The 13,195-nt window shown below is 48.3% G+C and overlaps 1 protein-coding gene across 2 annotated transcripts in view; it reads right to left on the bottom strand.

Moving 5' to 3' along the window:
* The window catches only part of OTUD7B (OTU deubiquitinase 7B), a 395,374-nt gene that overhangs the window by 33,651 nt on the left and 348,528 nt on the right, over window positions 1-13,195 (bottom strand). For both annotated transcript variants that reach the window (XM_078670064.1, XM_078670063.1), the window contains exon 9: window positions 8,577-8,691. In XM_078670064.1, coding sequence (XP_078526190.1) covers window positions 8,577-8,691 — 115 coding nt within the window. The remainder of the gene's footprint in view (window positions 1-8,576; window positions 8,692-13,195) is intronic.

The raw sequence follows: 13,195 nt of genomic DNA, 5'->3' as shown, positions 1-13,195 counted from the left end.
CTGTCATCCTCCTAAACCTATCTGCAGCTATTGATACGGTCTCCCAACACACACATCACAAGGCTGCACAACACAGGCATCCAAGTAGCCGTTTGAAATGGATCACCTCTTTCCTCACCCGAAGAGCGCAAAAGTCTGCCTTTCCCCCTTTACCTCCGAATCCAAGAAAATTATCTGTGGGGTACCCCGTAGATCTTCGTCAGCCCCACCCTCCTCAACACTTATGATATTTCTGGACAGCATCGCCAAAACCCACAGACTTAATGTCCTATCAGATGCTGAAGATACATAACTTATCCTCTCCCTCTCCGAAATTACCTCCTACGCCATGGTCAGCTTCCACAACTGCATGAAAGACGTTGCCAACTGGATGAAGGACAGCTGCCTGATGCTCAACACGGACAAGACAGAGGCGCAGATTTTCCTAAACAAAAGCTCCCCATGGGATGCATCCTAGTGGCCCTCAGAACTCGGACCTCCTCCCACCCCAACTGACCACACTAGGAACCTAGTCATCATTCTGGACAACAAGCTCACCATGATGACTCAAGTCAATTGTGTCTCTTCCTCCTGCTTCTTCTTACTCAGCATGCTTCGTAAGATATCTAAATGGCTACCCCATAGTTCAAGACACACGATCAGAGAGGCCCTTATCTCCAGCCGCTGGACTACGGCAACGCTCTCTGCGCAGGGATCACAACTCACCTCGGACGACTACAGACCATACAGAATGATACAGTCAGACTCGTCCTGGATCTCTTTAGACGAGACTGCATCATCTCCTACCTCAGGGAACTATACTGGCTCCCTGTACAGAAAAGATGCATACAAGGCCCTAAACAACTGCGAACCCGCCTACTTGAACCACTGCCCAGAACTTTCATCAGCCCAACAGACACCTCTGTTTCCCTTTCTCTAACCCTGACCCCCCCCCCATCGGACGTATTGGATGCTGAGGTTGCTCCTTCTCCTACCTAGCAGCGAAGACCTGGAACAAGCTATCCTTTCAACAACAGATCTCCTCCATCTCTTCTAGAGTTCCGTAAGTCCCTCTAGACTTGGCTATTTGGCTAATAACTGCACCCTGCCAGCGGCTAGATACCCTAGCAGGTGATGAACAAGTTACTTACCTTCGGTAACGCATTATCTGCTAGAGACTATCTAGCTGCACATTCCTTACCTTTGAATTTGCCAGGCAACAGGCTGGAACCGAAAACTTTTGCTAGAGCAATACCACTTGCGTACGCCGTAGTGTAGCTCCATTCGGCTCCGCGTGACATAATCGGCGTCATTAGCATCAGTAAGGACATTGCAGTCACCTATATAGATGCCACCCAGGCGTGGACGTCAGTGCTTTTCGTTTTTTCCACACCAGAAGCGCAGAGCCACGAAGTAACTGACGAAAACGTGTGCAAAACTAGGGCCCTGAAAGGGGGAGCAAACCTAGCCCTAAAAAAATCAGTCCGAGAGGCAGGGAGGCATGGGTCGGCCTGTAAGGAATATGCAGCAAGATGTAGGCTCTACCGGATAATGCGTTACTGAAGTTAAGAGACCTCTAACTGCAGATTCCTTATCTTTGAATTAGATACCCACACCATACTCTCCCGGCGGTGGGTTGCGGACCAATTCCTTACACTAGGAAGTCCTGGAGGACTGAACGGGCAAAATGCCCATCCCTGCAGACCTGACTGTCATGGCAGTAATGCTTGGCAAATGTGTGCAAAGATGCCCACGTTGCTGCCTGACAGAAGTCCAGGACTAAGACACCCCGAGCCAAGGCCATAGTAGCAGCCTTTTCCCGGAGCTCATTTGTGTGGTCAAGGTAGAACGACAACACTTTTCGGGTCCAATCAGTGGAGACGCTCTTCTTCCTTACAGGGATGCAGGGGAGCAAAGAAGGTGGGCAGCGTGATAGACTGACCCAGATCAAATGGGTTCACCACCTTCGGCAAGAATGAAGCAAGGGTGTGAAGCACCACTTTCCCTGGAAAGGACATGATGTAGGGGGGCGTACAAGATAGCACCTGCAAATCACTCACCCTCCAGGCAGATGTTATCGCCACAAGAAAGGCTGTCTTGATGGTAAGTAGCCGGAGTGGACAGCTGTGTAAAGGCTCGAAGAGAGCACACAGAAGAAAACTGAGGACCAAATTAAGGTCCTACTGCATCATAACAAAGGGCATGGGTGGAAACAAGTAAGCAAGCCCCTTCAATAACCGGATAAAGCAGTACTATAACCTTTGAGAGTACCCAACGAAGAGCCCTGCTGGGCAAGGGTAAGAATAAAAAGAAGAACAGTAGAAAGAGAAGCCGAAAGAGGTTCAACAGAACTTTCTGTACAGTATAATACAATTTCTGCCAATGGCAGGCGTACACCGTCTTAGTGGAGGGTAGTATGGCTGCCAAAATAACGCTGCATACCTTGAGAGGAAGGTCAAAAGCCATGAACTGCCACCGCTCAATCTCCACGCATGAAGGCAAAGAATTGACAGGTTCGGTTGGAGGACCCTACCCTGCTGCTGCTACAGAAGATCCTCCTGAAGAGGCAGCCTCATCATAGGATCGATACTAATTTTCAGAAACTCTGGATACATGTCTCTCCTCGCCCAGTCAGGAGCCACAAGAATGATTTGGGCCCAGTTGTTCCTGATCTTCTTCAGAACCCGGGGCAGGAGTGGTATGGATGGAAAGGCATATAGCAGGCCAGAGCTCCACTTGTAACAAAAGGCGTTGCCGAGCGATAGCCGCCTTGGAAACTCCAGCATGCAGTATTGCTGATACTGCGCGTTCTCTTCGGAGGCAAACAGATCGAACCAAGGTCCTCCCCACTGCTGAAAGAGACCTTGCGCCACCTCTGACTGGAGGCGCCATTCATGATCCACTAGGCATCGATGGCTGAGTTTGTCCGCCCTGGTGTTTAGAGAACCTGCCAGGTGTTGAACCACCAGGATTATGCCTAATGTTCTAGCCATTTCCAGAGACGCAGGGCCTCTCAACAAAGGGTCCATGACCCTTTCCCGCCCTGCTTGTTGCAGTACAATTGTGGTGGTGTTGTCCGTGAACACGTGCACTAACCTCCCCTTGGACAGAGGGAAGAAATGCTTTCAATGTCAACCGAATCGTTCAAAGTTCCAACAAACTAATGTGGAGCCCCGACTACGCCGGAGACCAGTGTCCCCTGACCTCCACCTCTCCCAGATGGCCGCCCATCCCAGAAGTGATGCATCTGTCATAACAGTGAAATCCGGTTAGGAAAGGGAGAGGAGTCTGCCGTTGACCCAATAGTGGTTTGTAACCACCACTGCAGATCTCTCGCAGTTCCTTCCGAGATATGGACTACGCAGGTGAGATTTCCCCGATGCAGCGTCCACTGGAACTTCAGGTCCCACAGCAGTGCCGGCATACGCCACTTAGCATGCTTTACCACAGGATGCAGGAGTCCATGAGGCCAAACAGCCTCAGAGTCAGTCTCACTGAAATTCAGGATAGTGTCTAAAACATAGGAATAAGAACCTAAATATCCTGTACTTGCTTCTAGGGAGGATAGGCCCGAAACTGCACTGTGTCCAGAACAACCCCGATGAAAGTTAGCGTCTGAGAAGGAGTCAGGTGCGACTTCGGCACGTTTATAAAGAACCCCAGCGAATGCAGGAGGTTCACCATAGTCTGAAGGTGGGAGACAACAGCCTGGCACGAGGACGCCTTCAACAGCCAGTTGTCGATGTAGGGGAAGACGGACACCCCTAACCTGCGCAGATGAGCTGCGACCACCGCCATCACCTTGGTGAACACCCGAGAGGCACTGGTAAGGCAGAATGGGAGCACGGTAAACTCAAAGTGCTCGTGGCCTACCTACCTTGAACCATAGGTAACGCCTGAGGCCTGGCAGGATGGGGATGTGAAAATACGGATCCTGTAGATTCAACGCTACCATTCACTCTTCTTGGTCTATGGCAGACAAGACCTGAGCTAAAGTAAGCATCTTGAACTTGTCCTTCTTGAGGAAGAGATTGACGGTCCGAAGATGTAAATTGGGCCGCACCCCTTTGCTCTTTTTCGGAATCAGAAAGTAGCGGGAATAACAGCAACTGCCTACTTCTGAACCCGGACCCTCTCTATAGCTTCCTTGGCCAGGAAAGCTAGAACTTCCTATTGGAGCAATTTTAAATGATACTCTGACAGCCGTTCTCGATTTGGCAGAATGGAAGGAGGAAAAGAAAGTTAAGGCAGAGTATAGCCCTCCTGAATGATCTGCAGAACCCACTTGTTCGATGTTATGGACCTCGCGTGGGGGAGAAGATGATTGATTCTCCATCAACTGGAGTGGCATTGTCTAGCAGAGTCTGACTAGGAGTGTTTGGAGGCCGTGGCTGCCGAGGGCAGGGTGACCAACGACTTCTGGCTTCCATTCCTTCATCGGAATGAACCGTGTCCACGTCCCCGCACAACTTGGGAAGTTTGCGCAGGACAGTGGTTGGGATATGGCTGATGCAGTTGAAAACCCCTTCTGTTGTCATATAAGGGGTGAAAGCTAGACTGGCCATGAGGAGTAGAAGAGAGGCCCAAGGATCTGGCTGTAGCTTGAGAGTCCTTGAATCGCACTAGGGCCAAGTCTGCCTTCTCCCCAAGAAGACGGGATTCATCAAATGGCATGTCCATGCCTAGACATCGCCAGAGAAGCAAGTTGTTTTAAGCCAGGCGTGGCGTCGCAAGGCCACTGTCGATGAAATAGCTCAGCCCAGTGAATCAGTCGGGTCAAGGCCACACCTTAGGTGAATTTTGCTGTAGCTGCCCCGTTTTTAACCGCCTGAGAGAGCACAGCCCGGGCCTCCTCTGGGACTTGTGGCAGCACTTGCGCAACCGTATCCCAAAGTGAGAGAGAGAAACGGCCCAATAAGCATACGGTATTCACCGACCGCAATGCCAGGCTGGAGGACTAAAACATCTTTCCAAGTGATTCCAGCCTCTTGGATTCCCCATCCGGAGCAGTGGAAGGGAACGCGCCCTGGGAGGTAAAAGCCTGCACCACCAAGCTTTCAGAGGAGGGGTGTTGGCTGAGGAACTTTGGGTCACCCGGAGCCGGGCGATTGCGGTATGGAATTGTCCGATTCACGGGAGCCCCTGTGCCAGGCTTGGACCACATGCCTAGAAGGACATCACTAAGTGCTTCACTGAAGGGCAAAAGGGGTTCAGAGGTGAAAGTCCCAGGCTGAAGCACTTTCGTCAGGAGATTAGTACTGACCTGCACAGAGGGCAACTCCAGTCTGAGGACCTCAGCTGCTTTCGACCACCTGGCATAATATGCCCCTCCTCCGTAGTCACAGTTGACTGAGAGAGCATGCCAGTATCTGGGGGAAGTATCCAGTCCACCGGCCACCTCAAGTTTCCCATACCAGTCTATGTGCTCTACAGAATCATCCTGGTGTTCTAAAAGGTCGATAGACCCCTCCCAATCCTCTCCAGAGCCCAAAACATAATCAAATGTTCAGGTGACGACATTGGGTTCAATCGGAATCGAGCGATGATGTTCCAACTCTGTGTCGTCGGGGATAAGGATGGGGCTCACAGCGTCTGCGGCACAGACTTCTTGTCAGACGCCAGGTAAGGTCACAATGGCACGACCGGCATTGTACCGGATCCGTGATCGGATCCCTGTGGCCCCACAGGCACTATTGCCGAATCAGACTGCGTTAAATCCGATGGGGCCCCTTTCAACCCAGCGGGGCCCAGGGGCTCCCCAGAGGGGTCGGCGCACTGAAATATTCTTTTATTTGAGAGGGGGTCGCTCCGGCTCCCGGAAAGGGAGGGAAGCGCAAAGTCGACCCTGGCTTCGGCTCCACCGAACCATGCCAAGAGCATCAGTGCTCCTTACCTCTTTCGTCAAAGGATGAGAATCGATGCGAAGATGAAGTCCGCTTGGACTTCTTCTTCTTGTGCCTCTTCCCAGAGTGTCCCGATGACCTAGTGTGGAACGAAGAGGACTTGGGGCTCCGGGAGCGGTCCCATGACCTACTCTTCTTTGATCGGGACCGGGATCTCCACTGAGTCTCGTTAGATGGTGTCAAATGCCGGGCCGCAAGGAGCTTCACTGCCCGCTCCCACAAGGCCTTCTGAGCCATCGCCCGTCTGTCGGAGCACGACTTCGAGATGTGGTTCCGCTCGAGACACTAGAGACAGACTAGGTGGCATTCAGTAACAGACATCATGCGGCGACAGGCACCACACAGTGTAAACCCTGTCTTCCTCACACACTTGCACACAATGGAAAATGTTTCCGAAGTCGACAAAAAGTAAAAAAAAAAAAAGGCCTGTCAAAAAGCGACAGAGGTAGCTCTTCCCGGATTGGGGCTTAAGTGGCGCAGAAAGAAAAGAACTGCTGTCAGCATACCTGGGTTGCGCCTATATATAACTGATGCTAAAGACGCCAACAATATCATGTGGAGCCGAATGGAGTCACTCGACGGCGCATGCAAGGAGTATTGCTCGAGCAAAAGTTTCCGTATCCAGCCTGATGCCTGGGAAATTCAAAGGTGAGGAATCTGCATCTAGAAGTCTCTATCAGATAAGTAGCGCTATAAAAATGTACCAATTGATGGATTATCTGAGATTGAGGGGATGATTAAAACTCTCCCTAGAGGGAAAACTGCAGGAGAAGATGAGCTTCCATCAGAGTAGTATTAGATGCGGCTTCCGGAAATTAGAACATCAATGTGGAATTTGTTTAATAACATCTTAAAGGCGAGTCCTGCCTTCCCCATTTTTCGTAAAGGGCTTCTTACTTCTTTTTTATTTTGTTATTTCTTTATTGGGTTTTTACCCAAAAAAACAAAAAAAAGAGAAACATAAATGGCATCTCTGCCTTGCAAGGCAGCGCGTTCACTCAATAAGAACAACCAACTCGTGATTGGAAGGGCTTCTTACTTGTTTCTCTGATGAAAAATAAAAATCCTGTGGATATAAATTCATTTAGCCTGATAACACTGCTGCAAGCGGATTATAAGATTTTTATGTAAATTCTTGATTTATTTCAAGGAATTAATTGTATTATAATACCTATTACCTAGTAGAAGAGATTGACTATTTTAATCAGAGTAACACTCCTGCATTAATTCTATCTATTGATGTAGAAAAAGCTTTTGACTTGTGAGCTGGGAGTACTTGCTCAACGTGCTGGAGGTTATGAGATTTCCAGCACAGCTCACAAGGTCAATTGCGTCAATTTATGATGGCTCATCTGCAGCAATAAATCTTAATGGTAAGGTTTTGGATTCCTTCCAGATTACCAGGGGCACTAGTCAGAGCTGTTCCCTTTCTCTGTCACTTTTTGTCCTTTTTTTAGAACCCCAGGCTTGTTATATGAGACAGAATTCTAATGTGATAAAGCTGTAATTCCTTGTGGGTCTAAACTAAAGTTATATACAGATGACTTGGTGCTCTACTTAGCTCCTCAGAAGTTGGTGTTTCAAACTCTGTTGGGTGGTATTAATACATTTTCCAAGCTGTCTGGCGATCAGGTAAACATTTATAAAACAGATTTTTGTAATATATATATTTTCAATGGATGGTGTACTATACCCCTTCATGGTTACATAAATGGAATTCATGGAATTCAAATTTTTTCTCACAGCGATGTCCCAGATGCTCGAAAACCAGTAGTTGGATCCATATTTTCTGAGGCTGTGACGGTGTTGAGGCATTTTGGCAAGGGGTGTTAAGGTGTATGTGGTTTTCCCTTAGGCTAGAGTATACAATAGAAACTGAATGCAATTGTGGCGGGCTGTTCTAAGCAGCTAGGGATTAAACCGGCCCATAGCAGGTGGTTTATTGTAATGCTACTGGCACACTCTATAATTACTGGTCTTTGGAAATTGAACGAACCCCCTAAATCGCAACCTTGGGTTGATAAAGTAAACATTATATACGCTAAAGAGCACCTCTACGCGAAACAGATAAGGAAAGGAAGAAGGTTTAGTAATGTTTGGAAATATGCTGAGGTGTTTAATATTAAATGAAATATTGCTTTCATGATTTTATTGAGTCAAGGTATTCTAGTAGTTAGTATTGCAAGTTTATGAGCAGTGAAAGCTTGGGCGTATCGTAGGTGAAGCAGAGTTTGGTATTACAGATTTGGGAACACTTTCTTTTAATGTTGCTTTTGGCCATGTTGCTCTGCATCTTGATGCTGTACAGCATCGCTAAAAGGCATTTTCAAATCCCAGTAGATCCCAAAGGTGAGGCCTACTGGCTTTACCAATGCTTGTTTTTTTCCTGTGATGGTGTAAGTTGTTGGAGAGGAAAAGTTTACTTTTACCTTTCCATAACTACAAACAATATAAATACAGACTGTGACAGTGCTCAGACAAATTAGCACATAAATTGCAACAGCTGTGTGCTTTCTGTAATGCTGCCTTTCAGTAATTCCATACTGCATTTTCTGCCCACAACGGTTTGTTTTTCCAAGATGGATGATGTGATCCCAAATATGGAGTCACTTTTTTGTTTTGTACCTGTGCGAGTAACTGTAAGGAATACGAAGTCTAAATGTATCGATTGAACAGGTAAATCCTGAAGCTCACCTGGCCATTTTAACATTGTCAGCATCGTCTTTACCCCATTCCCAGTCCTTCTTGGGGTCTACAGCAAAGTGCACGGGCAGCATCTTGTGTTCAGAGTCGGTGAGTGGTATCACTGCTGCAAAGGGAAAACAAACCATATATTTTGTTGAATGACATATTTAAGTGAAAATAAACCAGGAGGCTCCTACTGTTGCTCAGGAGTATTAGCCCCAAACACAGCATCAGAACACACCTGCAATAGCATACACGCAAAACACACACGCTATATACTAGGCTTAATAGTCAACATAACAGGACAAAAAGTAAGGCATTGCCATGCATGGAGATTAATGCATTTTACAAACCTTGGCAACAGCATTCTCTATCCAGAGCAACCTAAAAAGAATGATTAAATGCCTCTACACCTCGACTAAAGACTATTCTGATGTAAAGCAACAATACACATTTTCAAATACATCCTCGCTTTCCGCTCCTCATACCACATGATGAAAGCTCCTAAAAAAGTATAATAAAGAAACTAAAGCACTTATAACCTGGAGAAAGAGGCACAGACAGAGGAGTCACTAGCCAACACTAAATGGGGTTAAGATGAAATTACAATAACGCAGAATCCGTGGGTGACATCAATACTTGTTAACATGTTCACTGGTCCGACGCAATTTGTTACAGTTAAAGGAAAGATACTTAGTCCAGAGGTGTAGTTCAGGATCACAGCTTTATTCTTCAAATCAGATCCATATTATAGGCCCCACCAAGAGCAGCTACTTCGCTGCACAGCCCTTCACAGCAACTGATTCCTTCTTACACTAAAAGCCTCTCAACATTCTGATGACATCATGTAGGCCAAGCAGCAGAGCAGGGGGGCAACCATAGGGAGGGTGCATTAATCACTTGCTAGATTACAACACATCCCCCTTCATCAAAATCGTAAAAATACAATGTGAGATTATAGTACATACATGCAATATGACCAACAATTAAAAAATGTGCGGAGATGACATACACACACACAAAAAATCAAAATGAAAGAGCTTCAAGAAAAGCATCAAGCTTTAACAATAATACAATCTTCAAGAATCTCATCAAACACTTCAAAGGTAAAACCAGAGAAGCTTCGTAAGAAGGTGTCTTCTCTTAATGCAGTCCAAACAGTGAGGGAGACCTTACACCCACACAGGAGACACACTCATGTCAACCAATAACCACAAATCAGTGGTAACGCAGAGAAGCTTCATAAGAAGGTGTCTTCTCTTAACGCAGTCCAAACAGTGAGGGAAACCTTTACCAATAGAGGTTTTTTATTTTTTGCCATATTGCTGGCCAGACGAGAAATATGCAAGAGATAGGCTGAGGCCTCACCTCCCATATATTCGGACTGGCTTTCTTCTGTGTGTAAAACATCTAAAATCGATCTGGCCAGATTAAAATATAGCAAGAAGAGAGCCATTTGGGATTGCCTGTTAAATTGGGCTCCAGCCTAGACAGCCATTACTATTATGTTTTTTGATTAATCACTCTTGTAAAAATTTCTTTTTGTCCTATGATTAAGCCTCATGGGAAGCTCTCATACTGTGCTGGATCCTGCCGTTATCACTGGGGTCTCAGATTATTGTGATTTAAGGTGTGTTTCCAGCAACAGTCTTCGGTTCCTTGGAATCAGTAGAGAGCATACCCACCCTTTCATTAACAACGAGAGGTCAGCAACAGGAAGGAAGTTGGTACGCTACTGGTAGGCGGGCGACAGACTGGTGGGGCGGTAGCTCAAAGACCTATCTCTCCAAAGTGATTAACAGTGGCGACCTTCGAATCTCCAGTTAGCTGGGGTTAGAGGTGAATGAGGAAAAAAAAAAGCTATTTGAGAAAATAGTGCTTGGAGTAACAACACACAACAGAAGATGTCGCCATGAGAGGTTACAAAATGAGACACGGTGGTACTAAGGAGGGACTACTAAGCCTATTGACCAATGAACAGCCACAGTTTACAGTGGATAATGACAAGCCAATAAAAAATATGGGCAGAGTCTTATTTATTTTATAACATTTGTAAGGCGCACAGCTACCCACAAAGGGTTTCCCGGCGCCGAAAAGAAAGCGAATCACGAGCTCAGCTAAATAGAGAGAAGGTCCGAGGGTACTTATATGTCAAACAACCAGGTCTTTACATTTTTTCTAAAGTTCCTGTAGTTTTCCTCTTTGCGAATTTGAATGGGCAATGTATTCCACAGGGTTGGACCCAGATATGAAAACGATCTCCCGCCCATTCTGGCCCGTTTGTACCTGGGAACCGCAAACTTCGCTGATGTAGCTGAGCGAAGATTGCGAGTGGGACAGTGGAGTTTGGCAAGATCTTGGAGATACTTGGGGGCGGTCCCAGCTTTAACTTTAAACATATAACTCAGGGTTTTGAAACGAATCCTGTTTTCGACCCTGAGCCAGTGTAGGTCCCTAAGATGTTTTGTGATCCTGGCGTGTCTGGGTCTTCTACAAAGCAGTCTGGCCGCGGCGTTTTGTACCAGTTGTAAGCGTCTTACTACTGCTTTGTTTGCCCCCAGGTACAAGATGTTACCGTAGTCAAGCCGAGAGGTTAAGTCCCTACCTGAATACAGCATGCCTCGCAGAGCAGCGCCTGAGCTGCCTAGGCTCAACCTAAAAAGGGCTTCACAGCGAAAACATAAAAAAATACAGAATGCGTGCTAAAAAGATTCTGCCACTTTTATGCCCACTGCACAATCGTGATGACTCGTACTGGCACGATCCAAAGGAGAGTTCACCGGCATCACGTTTTCTCAATCCGTAGGTTGTCCTTAGTAAAGATGAATGGAACCAGGTTTAGATTACTTTAAACTGTGGAAGAGCTGGATGTAGATGGGGCCTCCAGTATAGAGGAAAAGCGGTTCTCTTGAGGCAGTCCTGCTTCTCTAACAATCAGGAACAATAGGAATTGGAGATTGACTGCACTTGCTGCCGCCAGCTGGGGTTCTGCGACCCGCTTTGATGTAATTTCTCAGGCAGCTCCACACGAGTAGCAGTGCAGTGACCAGTTTCATCGTAGAACAAAGAAGCCCTGCACCCTCACTGTGAAGACAAAGAACACAGCAGGACTGTCTAGTTTGTCCCCAAATAAGATCTGACTCTGGCCCTTACTGCGCATCCTGCAGGGGTTTGTCCGTATGACTTTAGCCAACTAATGCGTGGAGCAATTTGTGTAGGCAATCTGTGCAAAATTGGCATTTCTGCACCCCAGAATATGGAAAATACCTGAAACTGAAGACCCAGTAAAACCCATACCCCGCGGTATTTTATCATGTGTGTGATTTACCCAAGAATTGTGCAACAATAATAGTGAACTTATTAGACTGTGGGATCTAAAATAATACATTACAATGCCGGACATATACTCTGTTATACAGTACTACAAGGAAATGCTTTAAAACCTGCAACACCTCCCCACTCTCCACCACATGCATTATTTGCTGTTTTCCATTACCAGCCATAGTTATTTTAACCACCTCCTAGCACATTCCATAATAGCGGTGCATGCACAGATCCTCGCTCCCAACAAGGCGCTACATAGTGTCTGACACTAGCTCAATCACAGTCCTTAATTAAGAAACTCTGAATGTCTACAAACGAAATGCAAGTCAGAGAAGTATACTATATTCAAAATCGCTTCAGCCTCAACCGGTACTTCCATGGCATACATGGCACAAAGTACAGCCAGTGGATCTTCTTTAAAAATACCAAGTGTGGGGGGCGTGGCCAAGATGGAGGGCTGAACGGACGCTCTCGTCTCGAGCTCCCGGAGCCCTTGAGCCGTTCTGCACCGCCGATCTCCCCCGGATCAAGTGGCGGAGAGACCCGGCGTGGCTGGGGAGGCAGCGGAGCGGTTTGGACCCCCTGGTGGCCCCGTAATTACAGCGCGGCGGCCCGCCTCGGACATCCCTGGAGCCGACGAGAGCTGCGGACCCGGCGAGGGCCCGAGACCGGAAACGGCGACCCGCGAGCGCGGCCGCGGACATTCCGGGGCGCTGCCAAGAACCGGCGGCCTGACGAAGCACCTCTCCCGGGCTGCCGACGTGGCTTGCTGCGGAGGCCCGGTTGGAGCGCAGATACCCCTCCCGGACTGCGGCAGGGGAGGAGCCGGAGAGAGGCCGCCACGCAACTCCGGGGATTGACCGGGCCGCGAGGCCTACCCTTGAGCGGCGCTTCTGCACTTCCCCCAGAGGCCCACGTGCAGAAGTGGGACTGCTGATAGCGGGGGACGGCCCGGCTGCCCCCTCGTGCGGTGCGGGAGCCTGATTGGCCCGGACCAAAGTACTGGTGCCCGGCCTGCGCAGCGGAGCAGGCCTGCGTGCCGGCGGCCCTGACTCATGTCGGACCCTCGTCCCCCCGGCCCCCATTGGACGCATCGCCAAGTGCGAGGGGTGCCCTGGGACACACCGAACATTGCCCCAGCTGCCTGAGACGGCGAGCTCGGTCAGGAGGGGATCCGGCCCGTGTTGCGTTTCCCTGTGGCGCAGTGTGCCTCTCATACGCCCTCGTGGTGAAGCGCTTCAGGCACCGGCCCGAAGTCCAGCACCGGGCCATACCGGACGGGGGAACGCCTGCCACTCCTGGAC

This window comes from Lissotriton helveticus, chromosome 12, assembly GCF_964261635.1.
Source record: "Lissotriton helveticus chromosome 12, aLisHel1.1, whole genome shotgun sequence".
NCBI lineage: Eukaryota > Metazoa > Chordata > Amphibia > Caudata > Salamandridae > Lissotriton > Lissotriton helveticus.
This window is presented reverse-complemented; position numbering and strand designations above follow the sequence as displayed.